Here is a 19,493-nt window from a genome sequence, read left to right on the forward strand (position 1 = left end):
TAAAAGTATAAATTATTTGAGAAATATATCCGATTTCAAAATAATTCGATAATAATTGGTATAAAATACACAGTTTTCTACGAGTGAAATATTGCTATTATCGAAGCGTAATAATGCCATTTAATAAAATTTTCAGATCAATTTTTTTAAACGATGACATTAACATCTTTATTCCTCGGCATTTTTATTACTCAACAATAATGTTTAATGATAAAATTATTCTTGCAAAGAATAGGTGATTATTAAAAATCCGCCTCCTAATAATTTAAGAGCTGATGGGGCGACTGATACCCGGTTATCTGATTGTTATACTTCGTTTTGCTGTTCGAACCGCCAAACGGCAGAATTACGACCAAACGATAAATATCGTCTGCTCCGACGAATCGCACCGCGCGCTGAATAATTACCATGATTATTCACCGTCAGCTCCGCCTTCCTTGTTCCGTATTGGTTGTAACTCAGTCCCGTAGAGATTCAATGGAAAAATTACATTTTAATAGACAAAATCAAAGAGTTTGTAACTTTAGACATTTCAGAAGTGACACTAGCGCTGGCTTCTGTGCTTAATGGTTATTTAATGTGTTAAAACAAACTTGGAATGAACATAGCTGTTGAATAATGATAGATTAAAGATACGTGTTTTGTGATTATATCTCTTGGCTTTGCAACATTATTTTACTTGAACACAGAAACTTTCATTGTCTGGTATAATCCCACTATGACGGCGGCGACGGAATCCAACAAACCCCGACGATCGACGGGATTCACGATAGCTTCCATTATTGGGAGTGATTCTGACACGAAGACGGACAAACGCGTGGACTCTCCGGCATATGAACAGCGTAAGAACTCTAATTTGAGGCAAAATTCTTCACAAAATCGTGATCATGATTCAGATTCGGACAATGAACGAATTTCGGATAGTGAAAAAAGAAATCGGGAATATTTACAAGCACAATTATTTTATCACAACCAGGACAGACTAAGAGTGAAAGACTCGCATGGACCTCGTGATCTAGAAAGTGCAATGGTTCGGAGGGCGCCTGGTTCCCTTCACAGAGACTCGTTACGAGACTTCAACTTCTCTAGTGCTAATGTTCGAGAGGGAATCAGAACAGTGTCCTCGCCAGACACTTTAAGACATTTACACGAAAACTTCATCCACTCTGCGGGCTTGACCCCCAGTCATGGCGGTCCAGTGTCTCTCGGTCACATGGAGGCCCAACGGTCCTTTCGGCCGCCGATCGCGAGTGGCCCAATGGGAGGATTCCCAGGACAGATGCCGGTGGGTCCGGGGCTCCACCCGATGCTGATGGGGGCGGCGGCCCGTGAGCTGCGTCATGTTTACCCCTACATGGCGGATAGATATCCGGGATGCTTCCTGCCAAGATACGGAAGTATGTCCTTATTTTTACGCACCAATACTTTAATCTCAGACCTCCAATGCAGTGTCATTGGCATATTATGTCGTGCATTCTCTTGTACATAATTAAAAAATTATATTCTGTAACCGGGTATTTACCGCAACAAGTTCTATAGTTGGGTTTTATTTCGATCGAGTATTCTTTATTGTTTTATACTAGATTAATATGTTTTTAGAACTATGAAATAATTATGTTAACGCTTAAACGAAAAAAAATCAATTGTATTTAATTCAATGATTGCTTCCATAACTGACAGAAATATAAAATGTGTTAAAAATATTGAATTATGCTTTGGTCGGTCCGACGGATATAATCAATATAATGAATAACTATGCACGTTTATGACAAGAAGAGAAACGACGTTTATTCAACATACAGATAAATACAACGTAAACAAAATATTCGTACGTCTGATTAACGTAACAATGAAGTCAATATAACAATTCAAGAAGAGTTATGAAATATGGATAATTTTCATCAATGGCAATATTGTGAATAATAATAGAAAAAACTGTATAGATTGTCAATTAGATGTATGGAAATACGGGTGGGTAATTGTTGGCTGAATGCAAGGATCGAATTCAAACCAGATCATTTAATAAATAAACGATGAAAATAAAATTTAAAAAATCATGCTCATTTGCATTATTAGACAATAAAATTTAGTATGAACATAAATCATGTATACAGGCTCAAGATACACGTGCATAAAATCATTTTTTTAAATCATCAAATGCAGAAAAAGTGTTAAAATAGGTTATTTGAGATTAATTGGATTTATTTAATAACAATATATTACATTTTCCTTCAAATATGAATGACTCTTTTAATTAAATTACCATTTAAAGACATCAACTTCAATTGTGGTTTAATATACCTGTAAATTCATTTAAATTATAGAAATAAACTCCTTACATGCACTATTCTGTCAATTTAACTGGTGTTAAATTCAGCAGAACCTCAAGGTTAAACTATTTCAGAAATCAGACATAATTCAACAGAGAGTTTTTTTATACATTCAGCGGTGTCTTTTATGTAATTGGCATTAGAGTCGATCAAAGACTTCCTAATTACCCTCTAATGTGACACACTGGAGTGAACGTTTTATGAAAACCCAGCCACCACTTGATTTGTTTCACGTTTATGTTTTCAAAATGCATTTTGAAAGATTTTGATTTCATACTGTTTGTATATATATATTTTTTTAAATACCTAGTACTATTTTTTATATATTTATTTTGCCTTTTCAACCCCTGAAACATGACACTTTTTTGTCGGAGAGAAACGATTTTCTGCCATGATATGTATATATACGTTTGTGAAATGGTAGCCATATCAAATTACATTTTGGGGTTTTAGCTATAGGGAGGTGCTGCACCCTGTCCTGTTTTGGAACACCCTTCTGTCTTCATGGAGACTTGAATGTGCACCCTCCTGCCTCAAAGAATTAAATATTTAAAATAATATTACTCTTCTTTTTATTAACATTTGAAATGTGATTATGAATTCAAACAAACTTTACACGTTTGTGTGTATATTTAGTCGTTGAAACCTAATATTATATACAAAAAAAACCCCACAATTTCTAACATTTCCTTTGGAATTCATACTGATTCAATTATTCACTGCACGATACAATGTGTGCTTTTGTCCCTTTTCTGCAGCACCCTGTCAATTCTAAAACCTGGCTAAAACCCTATTTTAAAGAAGATTAAAAATAAATTAAATTAAGCGAATGCCTTGTCACCACAAACAGATATGAACCAATCATTTTACGTATCTTTTTTCTGCTAATTCTAACCCTTTTACTAATAATCAGATAATACTTACAAATTTAATGCAATTAGTGTGGCATGTTTACAGTGAAGACTATTAATTGTATGAGATTTTGATAAAATCAGTAATTGCTTATAATATTGAAAAAAATCAGACCCCTGTCTACACTTGTGAAAATATGATATAATCATTGTATGAGTATGAATTAAACCGCGACAAAATAAATCAGTGAATTTAGTTTCATATAGTATGGAAGCGTATACCGTACATACAGATGATGTAATCATGAAGTCATGTTGATTTGTTTTCATGATGTCGACTTGCCTGTAATTATGCAACATGCCGCAATAATCATGTCGATTTATTTAGTTATTTAGTGAACATGTCGACAGCAAATAATTAAATCGACATGTCGTGTGATGACTCGCAAGTCGACATAAAATAAGTCGACATGACTACCTGGCCTCGTGATATGTATATATTTGAAAATACTCAACAATAATTATAGCTATAAATCAACAAAAAAGTATTTTGTTTGTTTGTTGTTTTTACAGGTATTAAAATATAGCCAGGTATGAGGTATGATACTGATACTTTTTGCATGATAACTTATCATGACAATACAAATATAATTATGGTTCTAGTTTAAAGCAACAGTTTCATTATGTCATTGATGTCAGTCAAATAGAAGAGTAAAGTATTTTCAATTGAATATAGTAATATATAAGAGACTTGCTAATTGAAGTATCCATGTTTCCAACATTAGAAGCATTAAGTGCAAGAGGTAATATGATGATCGAATATTGTCATAAATCGATCATTTCGATTGCATCATCGCTATCATGTGGCCATTCTCGTACATCAGAGTGATGATGCTATGCGTATCATTAGATTCATTATTATGAAACCTCTGATGAAAAAGAATGTCATGTGGCTTATAATGAACTCTTTAGTTTGTACAAAAAAATAAAAAATGATACAATATGAGTTTAAAGTATAAATTATTTTCATGATTTTGTATTCAGCTAAAAACGGAATTACCATTGAAAAAAAAATAACAAAAATACAATATATGTTTGATTCAATTTTAGTACACCGTAAGACATTTAAGACATCGTTATGATCTCTTCATTTCGAAAACATAATAGAAATTTATGGAAATGGATTGATCGATTATTTATAAAGATCGATTATGATTTGAGATCGATTTGCAATCCCTATTAAGCGCACATATTGCTTAGTAAAAAATGTGCATGGAATTTGTTCATGATATATGCATTGTTTTTGAAAGGAATGTTTTGACCACGTGTCCTCTATCTGACAACGGCGTTTTGGACGATTTCTTCACAACGTTTTTCAGACAAATACAAATAATATACACGTCAATAACCCTTCGCATTTACTGCAACAGAATATCTGTCAGACTAACATAACGTATTCTAAAGATCAAACGAATTGTTTCCAAAAAGATACAAAATGCTAAATACCTGCTTTTAACAAAACCCACTTTGTAGAGATACATATTTGTTGAATTGCTACTGACAATTAATGAATTGTCTGCAGAAACATTACAACTAATGTGCGTCGATAACAGAAGTTAATGTAAGAAATAATGGTATCGACAAATACGTCTGCCGGGTGCCGTATGCTTAATGTGTGACACTGGGCTTATCAGCTGACCTTATCGCGAAACTTATATAATCTGAGACTGACTTATGCACTCGTGTCTCTGCAGTGTAACAAATACGCCCATTAAAATTGGCCCGTTCAGTCTTGCGTGATCTTTGATTCCGTAATTAACCTAAATTCCTCCTTTTACCTGCAAAGATTAATAAGGATAATTAGTATCAAATACAAGGTTTTCTTTAAAAGCTTTACGGTTAATGGTTTGATAGTTGTATACGTTAACACATCCATTTATCTATTTGCTAATTGCTTATGATAGCAGATAATTAGTAATATTGTATCATAGTCTTTGTTGTTAGATCTTTTTAAGTTTTAATATGTCTGTATCTACTTGGATGATTTATGTCTATATCGTGATTTAGTGAAACAAGAAATATTCATTCTAAAAATCAGTCACACGAACATTGACGAACATCTAATTTATGTATGGATATGGTAGGAAGGTAGTTGTTACAATTGCATATTTCAAAATGCTATTTATATATTCAAACGTTTCGATATGACATATGGTTTAAAGTACGTAGACCTTAGGGTCACATGGAAAAATATATCTAACAAATCAAGGTATTTTAAATATGGAACGATTTCTGTCAAGTTTACTTTATCATTAAACGATGATATAAATTGTGTTTGTAATTTAAATTTATAAATAAAGAATATATAAAATTGAAATTTAAAAAATAAATAAAGGAATTTTATACATGTGTGAATGCTTGTCTTTGTCGCCTTTTTGTACACTATTCGGCCTCATTGGTCTATGGCCCTCTGGAAAATAAATGTTCTGTTCTGTATAAAATTAAACTGTAACAATTAAAGAAAGGGAAGAAAATAGTTTATATAACTCCTAACAAAAACTGAGCCATTCTGTTAGAGATTCAAGGATTTCACATACACTATTAACCGAACTGACCCAGTAGACTTGACGAATCCAAAAGGCATCCAATAAGCGACGTGAGTGGTTAAGTGGTATTCCAGTTCACCTCTTACCCCAAAAGTTGTGGCCTCGATCTCCTCTCAAATCAATCGTGTCTCTCAAAAGTACCATGTCACTGGTTCCTGTCCAGGAAAGGGAATTGTAGGCGATTTATGCTGAAATAAATTAGAATAACCTGGAGGGAATTAGATATTAAAGCAACAGAGCGCTAATTCGTTTAAATTTTGTTTTACGCCGCGAACAGACACATTTCAATACATTTGTAGTTATCATGAAAATGTTGTTTTATTATAAACTTGACAAAGATATGTTTGCGTTAATTCCTTGCGTATTACGCGAATTAGAAGCGTTTTAATATGTTATTCCCCACAAGCTGTTGCCACATTTATCTGAAATTAACTCCTACTGAACTTATTTTCTGGATGATATTTAAATATCACAAGCATAGAATAACATTCAAAACGATTATGGGCATCCCGGTGTATTTATAAGTATACATAATAATGCCTAGACAGAGTGTATGATAAACTCTCTCTCCCCCGTAAAAAATTCCATCTCCCCACTAATTTCTGTTAGATGGACAAAATTCCCCACATGTTTTGTTATTGCGTTTTTCTGTTGTTTCTGAGTGAACATGTTGTAACATGTAAATCAATGATAATGCACAGTTTGTACAATATAATTATTTGGTAATCAACTGTGAACATGGCACGAAATGGGGGCGTGGGGGGAGGGGTAAGTCTATCCAAAAAATGTTGGGGGAAATCTGTCCAGGGAATTTAGAGGGGTAAGTCTATCAAAAAAAATGGGATGATTTGTCGGGGGGGGGGGGGGGGGGGGGGTAAGGCAGGGGTTGCCAGTTTATCAGACAAACATTAAAATATCCTGAGTACAACATATTAAAATAACATTTAGAAAATAGGAGTAAATGAAAATTAACTAATTATATATAGACTAACTACAGCTACCCTTTTCTCTTGCAGTGGGTGGTATGCCGGGCCTGTTTTTCCAGCCGTACCGGAAGCCTAAACGGATACGTACAGCGTTCTCGCCCTCCCAGCTGCTTCAGCTGGAAAAGTCGTTCGAAAAGAGTCACTACGTGGTGGGTCAAGAAAGGAAAGACCTAGCTAACGAGCTCCAGCTAACAGAGACACAGGTATGAATCCTCAGTTAATATCAGTTTTCAAAGCCATTTTGTAAGCATGTGACCTTTGCCTATGTTGTAATTCCAATGATGTTGAAGACGAATTTCATAGATCTTTTATCTGTTTCACAGTAATTCTGGAGACATATGACATTTCTATAAAAAAAGTTTGCTTTTTTTGCAATTTCAATGATGTTGAAGGCGAATTTCATTTTCTTTTCGTTTGTTTTTCTTCTTATGATACAGTCAATCAGTCTAGTAAACATTGATGTCTGTTTGGTAGACTGAGTCAGAGCTTTCAAGTCCCAACACAAAAACAAATGACAAAAGGGGAAATTCGGGATTCAAACCTTACACCTCTTTTAAAGACACTTTGACAGAATCGCGTGCTCGGAATACTTATATTATTACATAACTGAAAATAGTTCATCATGTCCATACAGGCGAGGGAGAGGGTGTGGGCGGATGGTTGGCATAGTCTCAATTGAAAGTCAGTTATTAGAACCTATTCCCTATACCATTAGTTATCAAAATACTTCTCCAGTTCTCGTCAACCACTAAGAGTTTCGCAATCTCATATTAAACATGTAGGTCAATGAAAGCCAGAAGTCACGAAAATGTATGATGTCATGCAATCTGACAACAGTGCAATACCTTACTGAATGGGAAAGTATTTAAAAGGATATGAGTTTTATTAGATTGGATTCCGGGGGAAAGCAATATATCAGTTCACAAGCGCGTAAAGATTTTCATAAAAAAACTGCAAATATCCAGTAATAAGATTTCACAAACTTCTGCTGTTTGCTATGCAGATTTATGAATTCTACTTCTTTTAATCATCGCGACTTAATGTTTCGTAACACGAATACTGCCTACATAAATTAATATAAACGGGTAAGAATACGTTGCATGTAGAAAATGAATTAACCGCGGGTGGTAATCGAAAACTCAAAAAAAGAGTATTTATCCCCGAAAACCGGAGTTGTCAATATGACGGAAAGCTACATGGGAATGAAATTGCGCGTGAAGAATTATAAAGAAATTCGTAACCATTTACGTTTTATTGCCCTAAATTACATAGATATTCGGTGTATATTTCGTTAATGAGACTAGAATGACTGGTTGTGATATTTATGCGTTCAATCTAATAATGATTAATTTGTCAAAATAACCGATTTATACCCGATAACCTGAGAAACAAGGTAGAAAAGGCGTACTGGGATCATCTTTTCGTGATTCAGAAATGAACTGTGAATAAAGACTGTGTTACCTTTTTACCACGTTTTTTTTAAATAAGACATAAATATATAAGTTACAAAACTATTTAAACGGTAGAGTTTGGCCAAGGTTGATAAAATTTGAGTGGGGCTGCAATTTTTTGTTGCCTAAATATTTGATATAGACAAATATCATTACTTGGTGAAAATGAGTTTTGGGGCTAGTTAAAGCACATGAGGCGATTATAAAAACCTATTAGTAAACCAATGTTGTCGCATATTTGCAATGGAACTTGGTGCGCTTTCTAAGCAGAGCGCCGCAGCACAACAGAGAAAGAAACAACAGAAAAAAACGTAAAAAACCTGTATCATGAAGGAGATTAAAAATGTTTGTTTTCGCCTCTCTCAATATGTTTTTTTCATGGGATATATTTCTTAGGTTTTCAAATTTGAACTTAGCCTTAACTCGTATCTATGTTTGATTTTTTTACATCTTGTGAATTTTATGTAAATCACGCCTTTTAGAGATGTGGAACAGTTGCCATGTAAACTGCCAGGTTCAAGTCCTATTAAATTAGAACATGTGTAAGGTCAACAGCTGACGAACGAGGGAACAAATACCCTTCTCATTTGATACCCACACGCGCATTGAGTCCATACCAATTTCTTTGAATGGTTGGACAGCGGTTACGGCTTAATTTAATCAAAGTCCAAGTACCCTGAGCCCGCGATAAGGCCACGGCAGCATCGGGACATTATTCGCTATAATCCAATCAGTTTCCAATCAAGTCAGCGATTATCGGCGTTTTATTAGCTCCCTATTTCAAACCACTTCGCTGTATTGGTCTCTCCGCCTGAGGGCCGGTCAATAATTACAGTTTAATTCCAGCTCAATAACAAATAAAGACAACAATATAGGCGAGGAAATCAGCGCTAATTTGTACGTCACGGTTGCTTTCCGACGTTCACAGGCCCGATGAGAGAGTTGCGTATCGGGGCGTGGCGCCGCCGATAAAGGGCCCGCCAGTAGTGGTCGCATGGGACCGCATACGAGGACCGGAAACCGTTTACAGACAGTTACTAGCGTTGTCCAGGGACTACACATGAATTTCAAAATCGGTCGCTTCTCTTTGATTCAAAGATAACATAAATGAAACAATTGATAGAAACGAATGTCTAACGGCAGGGCGTTCAGAATCTTTTTCAATATTGCATGGCTACTTTTTATTTTTGGTTTGGCTGCATTATGTCTAATGGGTGAACAATATGTCTTAGTTTACCACAACATGATTATAAGCTTATCCCGGAATATGCAGTAATTATTTCTAATCAAACACAAGCACCCCAAGATCACTTACCAGAAGCCAGGTCATCTATTTTCGCGACCTTTTCTGTTATTTTCTCATTTGTGCATCTCTTTAACTGACAAACGTTATCTTAACTAGCATAACTCGTTTACTAATTAGCGGGAAAGTTTTATTGTTCGCGTGGTGTAATAAGACGGCTATCAGGCATGTTGCGCCCTGGTTTATGTTCACATCAAGTCTCTATATTACATCAGCCGTTCCTGGGTGCAGTGTTTTGCCACATGGAGCCCCAAACACATAATGCTTTGTAGGATCATATTTTCCGGATCTTTTTTTTCTTCACATTTTCAACTGTGGCATATTTGTTTGTTCACAAAGGGAGTTTATAAACAATCGCATTTTCATCATCATCATCATCATCATCATCATCATCATCATCATCATCATCATCATCATCATCATCATCATCATCATCATCATCATCATCATCATTATCATCATCATTATCATCATCATCATTAAGATCATCATCATCAGCAGCATCAACATCATCACCATCATCATCATCATCATCATCATCAGCAGCAGCAGCAGCAGCAGCAGCAGCAGCAGCAGCAGCAGCAGCAGTACCAGCAGCAACACCAACATCATCATCATCAGCAGCAGCACCATCATCAGCATCAGTCATCATCATTATCATCATCATCACCACCACCACCACGAACAACAATAACAACAACAACAACCACCACCACTACAACCATCACCACAACCACCATCACACCACCAACAAAAAACAAAAACAACATCAACACCACCACTAACAGAAACAACAACAATAACAACAATTTATTAATCGTGATAGGAAACCTGGGCTTCAACCTATAATACGAATTCTCTATAGTCGTTATAAACAGCATAAACCTAAATTATCATTGTTTATCATATTCATGGTGATTTCATTTCCAATTTTCTACTTTCAGGTGAAAGTTTGGTTCCAAAACAGACGGACGAAATACAAGCGAACAAAATCCGAGGAAGGCGGTTCAGACGAGCCAAGGTCGCCATTGAATGACTCGAAATCGGAAAGTGACATGAGTGACTGTGACGAAATTGATGACGTAGGAGATGAATACCCTGCGCATGCGTATCAGCATGTCATACAATCGTGTTGAACAAGGCGAAAAGCAGGACAATGTGCAATGATTTCAATGTTGACAATTTAGATGCATTTTAAAGCTGCATTCTCATTGATTGAACGTTTTGACATCTTTTTTTTACTTTTTGTCTTGGAGCGTGCCAAACTGCATGTTAACAAGTCATATGAGACTGCTGACAAAAAATATTTTTAAGTTCAAAAATTGATGTTTTATGCATTTTTCTTTAACCGTTAGTAAAGGTTTTAGCCGTAAAACCTTAAGTTTGGAACGGATGTATGAAACTCTGCGATCTGATCTTCTGTCAGCAGGCTTTTATCACTTGTTTGCAGATATTTACGCAAAAATTGGCTCATTTCAAGACAAAAAAAAAATAATAAAAAAATAATTGTTAAAACGGTAAATCTGTGTGCTTTAAATTTGATTGTTTTTTATATAATGTTTATAATTATACAAAGTCCCTTACATGGGGAAACAGTGCTACAGTGCTGCTAAAACTTTCAAACGCTTAATATAGTGCATTTATTAAGTGATATGTTCCACAAAACGGGTTATTTAGTGATTGTATGTATGTAGTCTTTGGACTAGTTTTATATGTTACGTCATGATGTCTTACAATTTTCGTTGTGATTGCTTAGATGTTTCAAAGTATTGTTATTACAATTAATAAATCTTTAACACATATTCAGCGGTTCAGTTATTCCAATTTGGCACAAATAGTTCGACAGCGTTCTAGATGACAATGTATCAAAGGGAGGCAACTGTAAAATCATGGTAGAACTAAAATGTTAGATTCGCCGCATTGAAGGTTACAGACCACCAAAATAAATCTCAATCGATTAGATTATAACAGCATCAACTTCACAGTACAAATACTCCCATTTTGAAAGCTTCACGACCCCTAAAATTATATATAGCATCAAAGCTTGAAACAAATTCTTTAATTTAATACAGGATGAACAAAATTTAATGTTACATTTTTTGTAAGAAAGTTAATTTCAGTCAAAGACACTCACTGTCTATTTCCATGGATGCAGCCATTATTGGCGCAAGACTTGGTGATTCGGTTTCCGGGTAACTACTTTCTCGTTCATATAGTTCAATGAAAATTCTTTTTTTTTAAATTACGAACCATCAGCTGAAAAGAGGGCTAAATCGAATACAAATGTTGTCTAGATTTGACAAAACAGCTTTTCAAAGAAAATCAATCATGGTTATTAATTTTTAAAAAATAAGGTATATGTAACAATGAGTATTGACTACCAAACTAGTGTAATTTGCCCTGAAATTATAAAACGAAAACAGTGTATGAATTGTCTTCACTGTGTGGCCTGAACATAATTGTGGTCTCGAGGAAAAGTGTTTTATTGATAAACTAATTTTAAAATCTAACTATAAGTTTAGTTCATACGTATTTCTTTCAGCTCGATTGTGACGAAAGCTGATAGCTTAAAGCATCACTCTCGGGTCCAATTCCTGGTTAGAAACCAGTACTGGTGTCCATTTTGAAGGGCTGTGAGAAAGTACCTCTGGTGGGGATCGATCCCACAACCTCTTGGGTGAGAGGCGGGCACAAATACCACTCTATTACTATCAAATCGAATCAAACTATTAATATCAATTATCCTTGACAAATACAATACTTCTGGATAGGGCCTCGAATGAAATGGTATGTGAATGGAAACTTGTAACTCAAACATGTGGAAATCCTTGTTTATTAAATAAATTGGTGCTTTTATTTTGTTTTCTTTTATTCTATTTTTAAAACAGTATTATGTTCAGCTCATTTGATTTAAAAGATCAAAACAAAACAAAATCATATGACTTGTGTGCATTTCAAAATATACTAGCATTTATAATCTTAGTTTAATTGATAGCTATACGTGGCCACATATTCCCCTGTTAAAGTCACCAAAATTTCGCTAACATTTTTTTATCAAAGTCACGCCTAAATGACCACGGATCGCATCAACTTTGTGCATTTTCAAAAGTTAGAGAAACATGCGAGTTTAGAAAAAGTCTTGAAGACGTTTTAACAAAGTGTTGGTACGGATGGGATACGGGTTTCTATATTGAGGTACGGCTCAGGTACGGATCTATTAGGACGACAACGTTTCCTTCCGTGACTAATCAAACGCAGCTTTCCACCCCGTGTGCGTGTGACTGATACATTAAAGGCCTAGACACCAGATGATACAACTGCAAGAAAAAAGAACATTGTCAAAAATTAACCTAAAATTGATATCGTTGTGTACAATGCATTGAATCTTAATCACTGATGTATCATATTGCTTACGACACATCTATCCGTTTCGCGTATTTTTCCAATTCAGGGTAGTTGTAATCGGGACTGACCTCTATGTCTTCACTTCTCCTGTTATGAAACGTTTTAGATGTCAACAATCCTAGGTACACAGCCATTTCTTGGAACTAAATTATTATATTTGGCTTTTATAACACGTTTAATGATGAAGGTTCATTCCGCCCTTTAGGCAGGTAGACTCATTTATAAACTGCACAGGGAATGTGGTGGGGGTATTTTGCAGTTAATCCATAAAGCCATAAAACAGGCGATATTTCCATTGGTATGCATGCTTTTTTGCCGCGCTTTCATTCAATGTCAAAGATTACTAAATACATTTTCTAAATATTCTAAAGATAATTGACCAATTTGAATGCGAAATAATACTGATTTCTAGAGCTTCACGACCTCCAACAGCATATATGGGCAAAAAGTTCCACGTGTGTATTTAACATAAAACAACGTTAGGAAAACGTTACGTTTCTTATAGGATAAAAACGGTTGAACGTAACCACGGTATATAATCGGCCAAATCCGGTGAAAATGCCAAAAAAATAGATCAAGAAATCCAGCATGTTCAGCTTGTTTTTGAAATGATAAAGTTTTAAAGATGGAAAGAAGTCAATGGTCTAAGATGGTATAGCGTTGCTTTGATTAACTGTCATGTTTGAATTACAAGAAGTATGGCACGTAACACTGACCAAGCACTTTCAAACTGGTGTTATTTTCACTAAAAGAACATGCCATATTATTAAAAAAGTAACAAAATATACCAACCAATTAAATAAAACACTTAATCATAATACATAATTCCTAAATAATTGATTAGTAATCATTTTTGAATTTACGGTGACCTTGACGCTATGCCCAATATGTTAATCGTTACAAAATCTTGCTATATTCTAAGCTCCGTAGCTTATATATTGTTCCTAACTGAGATTTCTTAAAAGACATCGCTTTTCTCTTTTTTTTTGAACTTCTTTGACCTTGACATTAGTGATGAAACGATTATCGAGTACAATCGATAAATCTATGCTATGTCGGCGACAATCGATAGTGATTGTCAAAAATCGATGTCGCTAATGTTACTTCCGGTAACTACGTATTTTTTTCTGTTTTGTGGTAAAAGTCGTGTAAATGTAAAACAAAAATCCGGTAGATTCTCGTTGCGTTCATTTTAACAAGGGAGGTCACTCTCTTACCCAAATGCAGTGATTGAAAATACTTCCGCTTAAAAACTTACAAACTCTCCCAAAATTACATATTGTTTTTAATTGTTTATATATTTCATAAAACCTTCTTCAATAACCTATCTCTATGGTGTAGTGGGTCCGGTCTTCCTGCAAATGCCGGGGATCCCGGCTCGATGCATGCTGTTTTTGAAACCTTTTTTTGGAATCGTTTGTAATTAACTAATATACGTTTTTGTGAAATTTTTATGAAATTAAGATATTTTAATGAAATATTTAATATAACAGGTTATGGAATATTAAGCTGTTTCACAAATATTTAATATGCTTTTACATGGATAAAATGCTATGATAACTTAGTTGATGCGGTGTGCATTTTTTGCAATTGATATGCAATTATTAAGTATATGTTGTGTTGTAATGTGTTTTTTCGATACGTTATTAAAGACAAAAAAAAAACGTTATGAAAATGAACTTACTGTTGCGAAAAGCATGACTATAGCGGAACCCGTACTGATTCCAGGTTTAACCATTTAAATGATCATGATGATACCATGTATATAGAATGTATGGCTTACTGATATTGTGAACTTCGATTATTGTCCGATAGCAAATCGAATTGCTTGGTCCGATTCGATTCCATTATCGATAGCAAATGGAGACAGATTTTCAAACACTACTTGACACCACTGACCCTGGTCCCTACACAACAAGTTTCATTACTTTATATCAATGATACCTAAAGTTGTTGAACGAGTACACCAAGTTTCATCGCAATTGATTAATTTCATCTAAACATATTCAACAGAAACCGTTTTTAATTTTTCATTTACATTGACCTTGACTTTAAATATACTGATCTCAACATCTTCGCATAAGCTTCCTATACACCAAGTTTCATAACCATCGATGAATTCAGGCTGATTTTTTTCATCGGCAATTAACCTCTTGTCGCCACCAAATGCATTTAATATGTATATATATATATATTGTTTTGTAGGGAAAATGACAAAAGGCACCAAAACCTCGTGCATTTTAATGCGCTTGAAATATTTTGACTTTAACCCCAATGGTTTGTAAAAAAATGTTTTCCTTATACTATTGGTTTTCTCGAAGTAAGCAGCCACCTTACTTATGACCTTCTATCAAAACTTCTGCTGCAAAAAAATAAATGCTGCAACAATAATGAATGCTGGCGCTTATAAATTTTGCAAACCTCTTTCTGCAAGGGAGAAAACTTCATTTAATAAACTGACTGCGTTTTGTCATGGGATTGTAAATAGTATTGAGGTTAAAAAATCACACACAAAAATAATACAAAATGAATCGTGAAAACACATCTATATTATAGAGTTGTGCCAAATTTCAACACAGGAGTCCATTTCAATGGTCTGATATTCATGGATATTATAAGCCCAAACAATTTTCTAGTAAGCTACTCAACATTCGGCTGTCATCCCGCGTACATTTCCTGTATTCAAAAGATCAAAGAATAAAGTTTTATGTTCAAAGTATGGTAAGTTTATCATTACATAAACTTAAACTACACTTGTTATCATATTTCTTTATCTTTATTTGATTTTCTTTTGTTAAGGTAGTAAACGTATTACGGATGACAGTTGCACTTTAATGTATGTTTAAACTTTGTTTTTGTACGCTTTCAAAAAGGATTTTATTGAATTGTTATAATAGATCTAAAATGATGTCGGTAATCTGTCATTGTCTAAGTAACACCCTTAATGCATTGTTACTTTACCCGAAAAGAAAGTGGAAATTAATTTCGATGTCACATGATTAATAGCACTCCTGCAGTAATTGAATGAAAGAATTGTGAAACCGAATAAGGCTGTAGGAAGCTAGAGCAGGCTAATTCAGTAAAGTGATTACAGTCAATCCGGCTTCAAGAATGGCTTTTAAAACGGCCGCCCATCACGCCAAAATGATAACAAACGTCTCCGCGTTCCCCGAATATTGAGAGTTGAGCTCCCTTAATTTCGATTGATATATTGCTAATTTGTAACAAATACACTTCTCTTAAACAAAAACCATGGGTCTTATTGACTTTTAATGGAATTTGTGGGATTCTTCTGCATTGGAGAACGATCTCGTGACACCGTAATTTGTGTTTGATGGATAAAGAACAGTTTCTAATATCAAAGTGGTTTGTTCGCACTATCCAAGTCCATTAACAGTGATTTATCGCTTTCTTTCACCATAAAAGGCTATACAGACAGCGTTGGTATTATATATTTTTTCATGATGAATTCAAGATTTGCAACAAACTTCCTACGATTAGAGGCAAGATCGCAGAGAATTCGTTATAATGTTTTATTTCCTTAGATATTTCGTAATACAGTTATACAATGAAAACTACAGGGACAAGCCAAGTAGCCAATTTACAATGACCTTGATTAAAGGCACAAGGTCAAAGCCGAACAGACACTAAATGAGAGACACACGAAACAACATAGGCATAGCGTACACACAAAACACAGAATACCACACATTCGTCGAGCGTGGTTGTTGTTGCTGTTGCTGATGTTGTTGTTGTTGTAGTTGTTGTTGATGATCATTGTTTTTGTTAATGATGATGGTGCTGATGATGGACCTGCTGATGCTGCTGCTGCTGCTGATAATGATGTTGTTGTCGTTGTTGTTGTTGTCGTCGTTATTGTTGTTGTTGCTGTTGTTGTTGTGGTTGTGGTGGTGATGGTGGTGGTGGTATGATGATGATGATGATGATGATGGTGGTGGTGGTTGTGGTGGTGGTGGTGGTGGTGGTGGTGGTGGTGGTGGTGGCGGCGGCGGCGGCGGTGGTGATGATGATGATGATGATGATGATGATGATGATGATGATGATGATGATGATGATGATGATGATGATGATGATGATGAAGATGATGATGATGATGATGATGATGATGATGATGATGATGATGATGATGATGATTTTTTCCCACTAACCCGACCGACCCATTTTTCATTTTTCCTCCCGACACTTCACATTTTGCCGTAGTATTTTTCATCGTTATACGCTTAAAAATAGGTCAGTTTGGTAGAAAATCCCGGTTTTAAAAAAAAACACCTACCTATGACGGTAAAGTTGGAAGGTAGTTGGTAGTTTGGGATTCGAATATTCAACTACCTGCTAGTTGCCAGTAGGGAATTCGAATATTTAACTACCTGCTAGTTGCCAATTGGGGATTCGAATTTTCAACTACCTGCTAGTTGTCAGTTGGAGATTCGAATATTCAACTACATACTAGTTGCCAGTTGGGGACTCGAATATTCAACTACCTGCTAGTTGCCAGTTGGGGATTCGAATATTCAACTACCTGCTAGTTGCCAATTGGGGATTCGAATTTTCAATTTGCCAATTGGGGATTCGAATTTTCAATTACCTACTAGTTGCCAGTTGGGGATTCAAGCCCCATGAAATTCGAGCCAATTGGAAATAGAAAATTTAATTAAAAAAATCTGTCCTTAAGGAAATCGAGCTGAGCGGGAAAAATCGGTGCCGACGGAGTTCGACTGTATCTAAATACAAATTAAAGCGAACTCCACTTTTAATTGCTGCGTACCAGCCCAAATAATGCAAATGTATGCCACCTCACAAGCTTTCTACTTAGCACATTTCATCAATATTATTTCTAAATATTAATACTTAACATGTTTAAACAAGTGTTCTCTCTATTTGCGTAGCAATAACCTTGACCTTTTTGGCCCTAAATGTTATCCCAAAGTATATCTCCTTACCAGCTTTCTACCCAAAACTGACATTGACCTTGACATCTCCAAGTGCAATCCCGAGAGTCTTCTCAACACAATCTTGCTAAATTCCAGATTTTATCACTTAACCATGTCGTTTAACATGTAACTGGGCGTTACAGGAAAAAAGCCAAAAACAGTATAGAGGGGAATAGAGAGCTTTATTTACTTACTAACTATAGCTCCAAACTACTTATATTTGCGTGCATATCAAATGATTATGATATACAGACTGTTATAAGCGCGCGAACAAAAGCATGCAAATATAATTATACATATAGTAATTATATGCATGAAATGTTATAAATAAACAATGCATGAAAGAAATATACATATGACATAATACATACGCATGTATAGAAACGTTATGAGAAAAACATTAAAACAGTGTCCGCGGAAGATTTTCGCCTACTTTAGAGTAACATTTTAAAATCGGTTTATAGAAGAACTTCAGATGTACACTACAGACGCTTGTTATGGGGCACAAATTAAACAGTTTGTTCCTTCAAAAATATACTTATTACGTAACAAATTGTTCTTTGAAGCGATTATGTTTGTTTTGTTTAATATTGGTAATACAATTGCAACTACAGGGATAACCTATCAGCTAAAATTTCTATATGGTCTTCTTAAAAGGGGCAATACAAAGCGAAGCAGACACTCCTTGATTCACACAAAACCACAAGAAGGTGTATTTGTAAAACTAACTTGCATGGTAGTATCTCTCAAACGGTAGGGGAATGGTTCAAAACAGTGTCTTTGAAGAAGGTAGGGATAACGATATACAACGTGTCGCGCATAAAGGTAGGGATTCCGACATATAATGTGTTTCTTATAAAGGCACATGGGTACCGATCTACAGCGTGTCTCCCATAAAGGCAGGGATTCCGACATATAATGTGTTTCTTATAAAGGCACATGGGTACCGATCTACAGCGTGTCTCCCATAAAGGCAGGGATTCCGACATATAATGTGTTTCTTATAAAGGCATGAACACCGATATACAGCGTGTCTCCCATAAAGGCAGGGATTCCGACATATAATATGTTTCTTATCAAGGCATGAACACCGATATACAGCGTGTCTCCCATAAAGGCAGGGATTCCGACATATAATGTGTTTCTTATAAAGGCATGAACACCGATATACAGCGTGTCTCCCATAAAGGCAGGGATTCCGACATATAATGTGTTTCTTATAAAGGCATGAACACCGATATACAGCGTGTCTCCCATAAAGGCAGGGATTCCGACATATAATGTGTTTCTTATCAAGGCATGAACACCGATATACAGCGTGTCTCCCATAAAGGAAGGGATTCCGACATATAATGTGTTTCTTATCAAGGCATGAACACCGATATACAGCGTGTCTCCCATAAAGGAAGGGATTCCGACATATAATGTGTTTCTTATAAAGGCACATGAACACCGATCTACAGCGTGTCTCCCATAAAGGCAGGGATTCCGACATATAATGTGTTTCTTATCAAGGCATGAACACCGATATACAAGTTACGACATATAATGTATTTCTTATAAAGGCACATGAACACCGATCTACAGCGTGTCTCCAATAAAGGCAGGG

The 19,493-nt window shown here is 35.3% G+C and overlaps 1 protein-coding gene across 1 annotated transcript; it reads left to right on the plus strand.

The window, feature by feature from the left end:
- The first annotated feature begins 548 nt into the window (after window positions 1-548).
- On the plus strand, window positions 549-11,329 carry LOC128212184 (homeobox protein EMX2-like). Its single transcript, XM_052917498.1, has 3 exons — window positions 549-1,397; window positions 6,804-6,976; window positions 10,472-11,329. The coding sequence occupies exons 1-3, from the start codon at window positions 719-721 to the stop codon at window positions 10,661-10,663; spliced, it is 1,044 nt and encodes a 347-aa protein (XP_052773458.1). The 5' UTR covers window positions 549-718; the 3' UTR covers window positions 10,664-11,329.
- Window positions 11,330-19,493: the final 8,164 nt, after the last annotated feature.

This window comes from Mya arenaria, chromosome 12, assembly GCF_026914265.1.
Source record: "Mya arenaria isolate MELC-2E11 chromosome 12, ASM2691426v1".
NCBI classification, from domain to species: Eukaryota; Metazoa; Mollusca; class Bivalvia; order Myida; family Myidae; genus Mya; species Mya arenaria.

Bases quoted from the DNA above. Each gene is read 5' to 3' on its own strand.
- LOC128212184 (XM_052917498.1), top strand. From the start codon at position 719: ATGACGGCGGCGACGGAATCCAACAAACCCCGACGATCGACGGGATTC. The intron at 1,398-6,803 runs GTATGTCCTTAT...TTTCTCTTGCAG, and splicing joins CTTCCTGCCAAGATACGGAA to TGGGTGGTATGCCGGGCCTG. The intron at 6,977-10,471 runs GTATGAATCCTC...TTCTACTTTCAG, and splicing joins TCCAGCTAACAGAGACACAG to GTGAAAGTTTGGTTCCAAAA.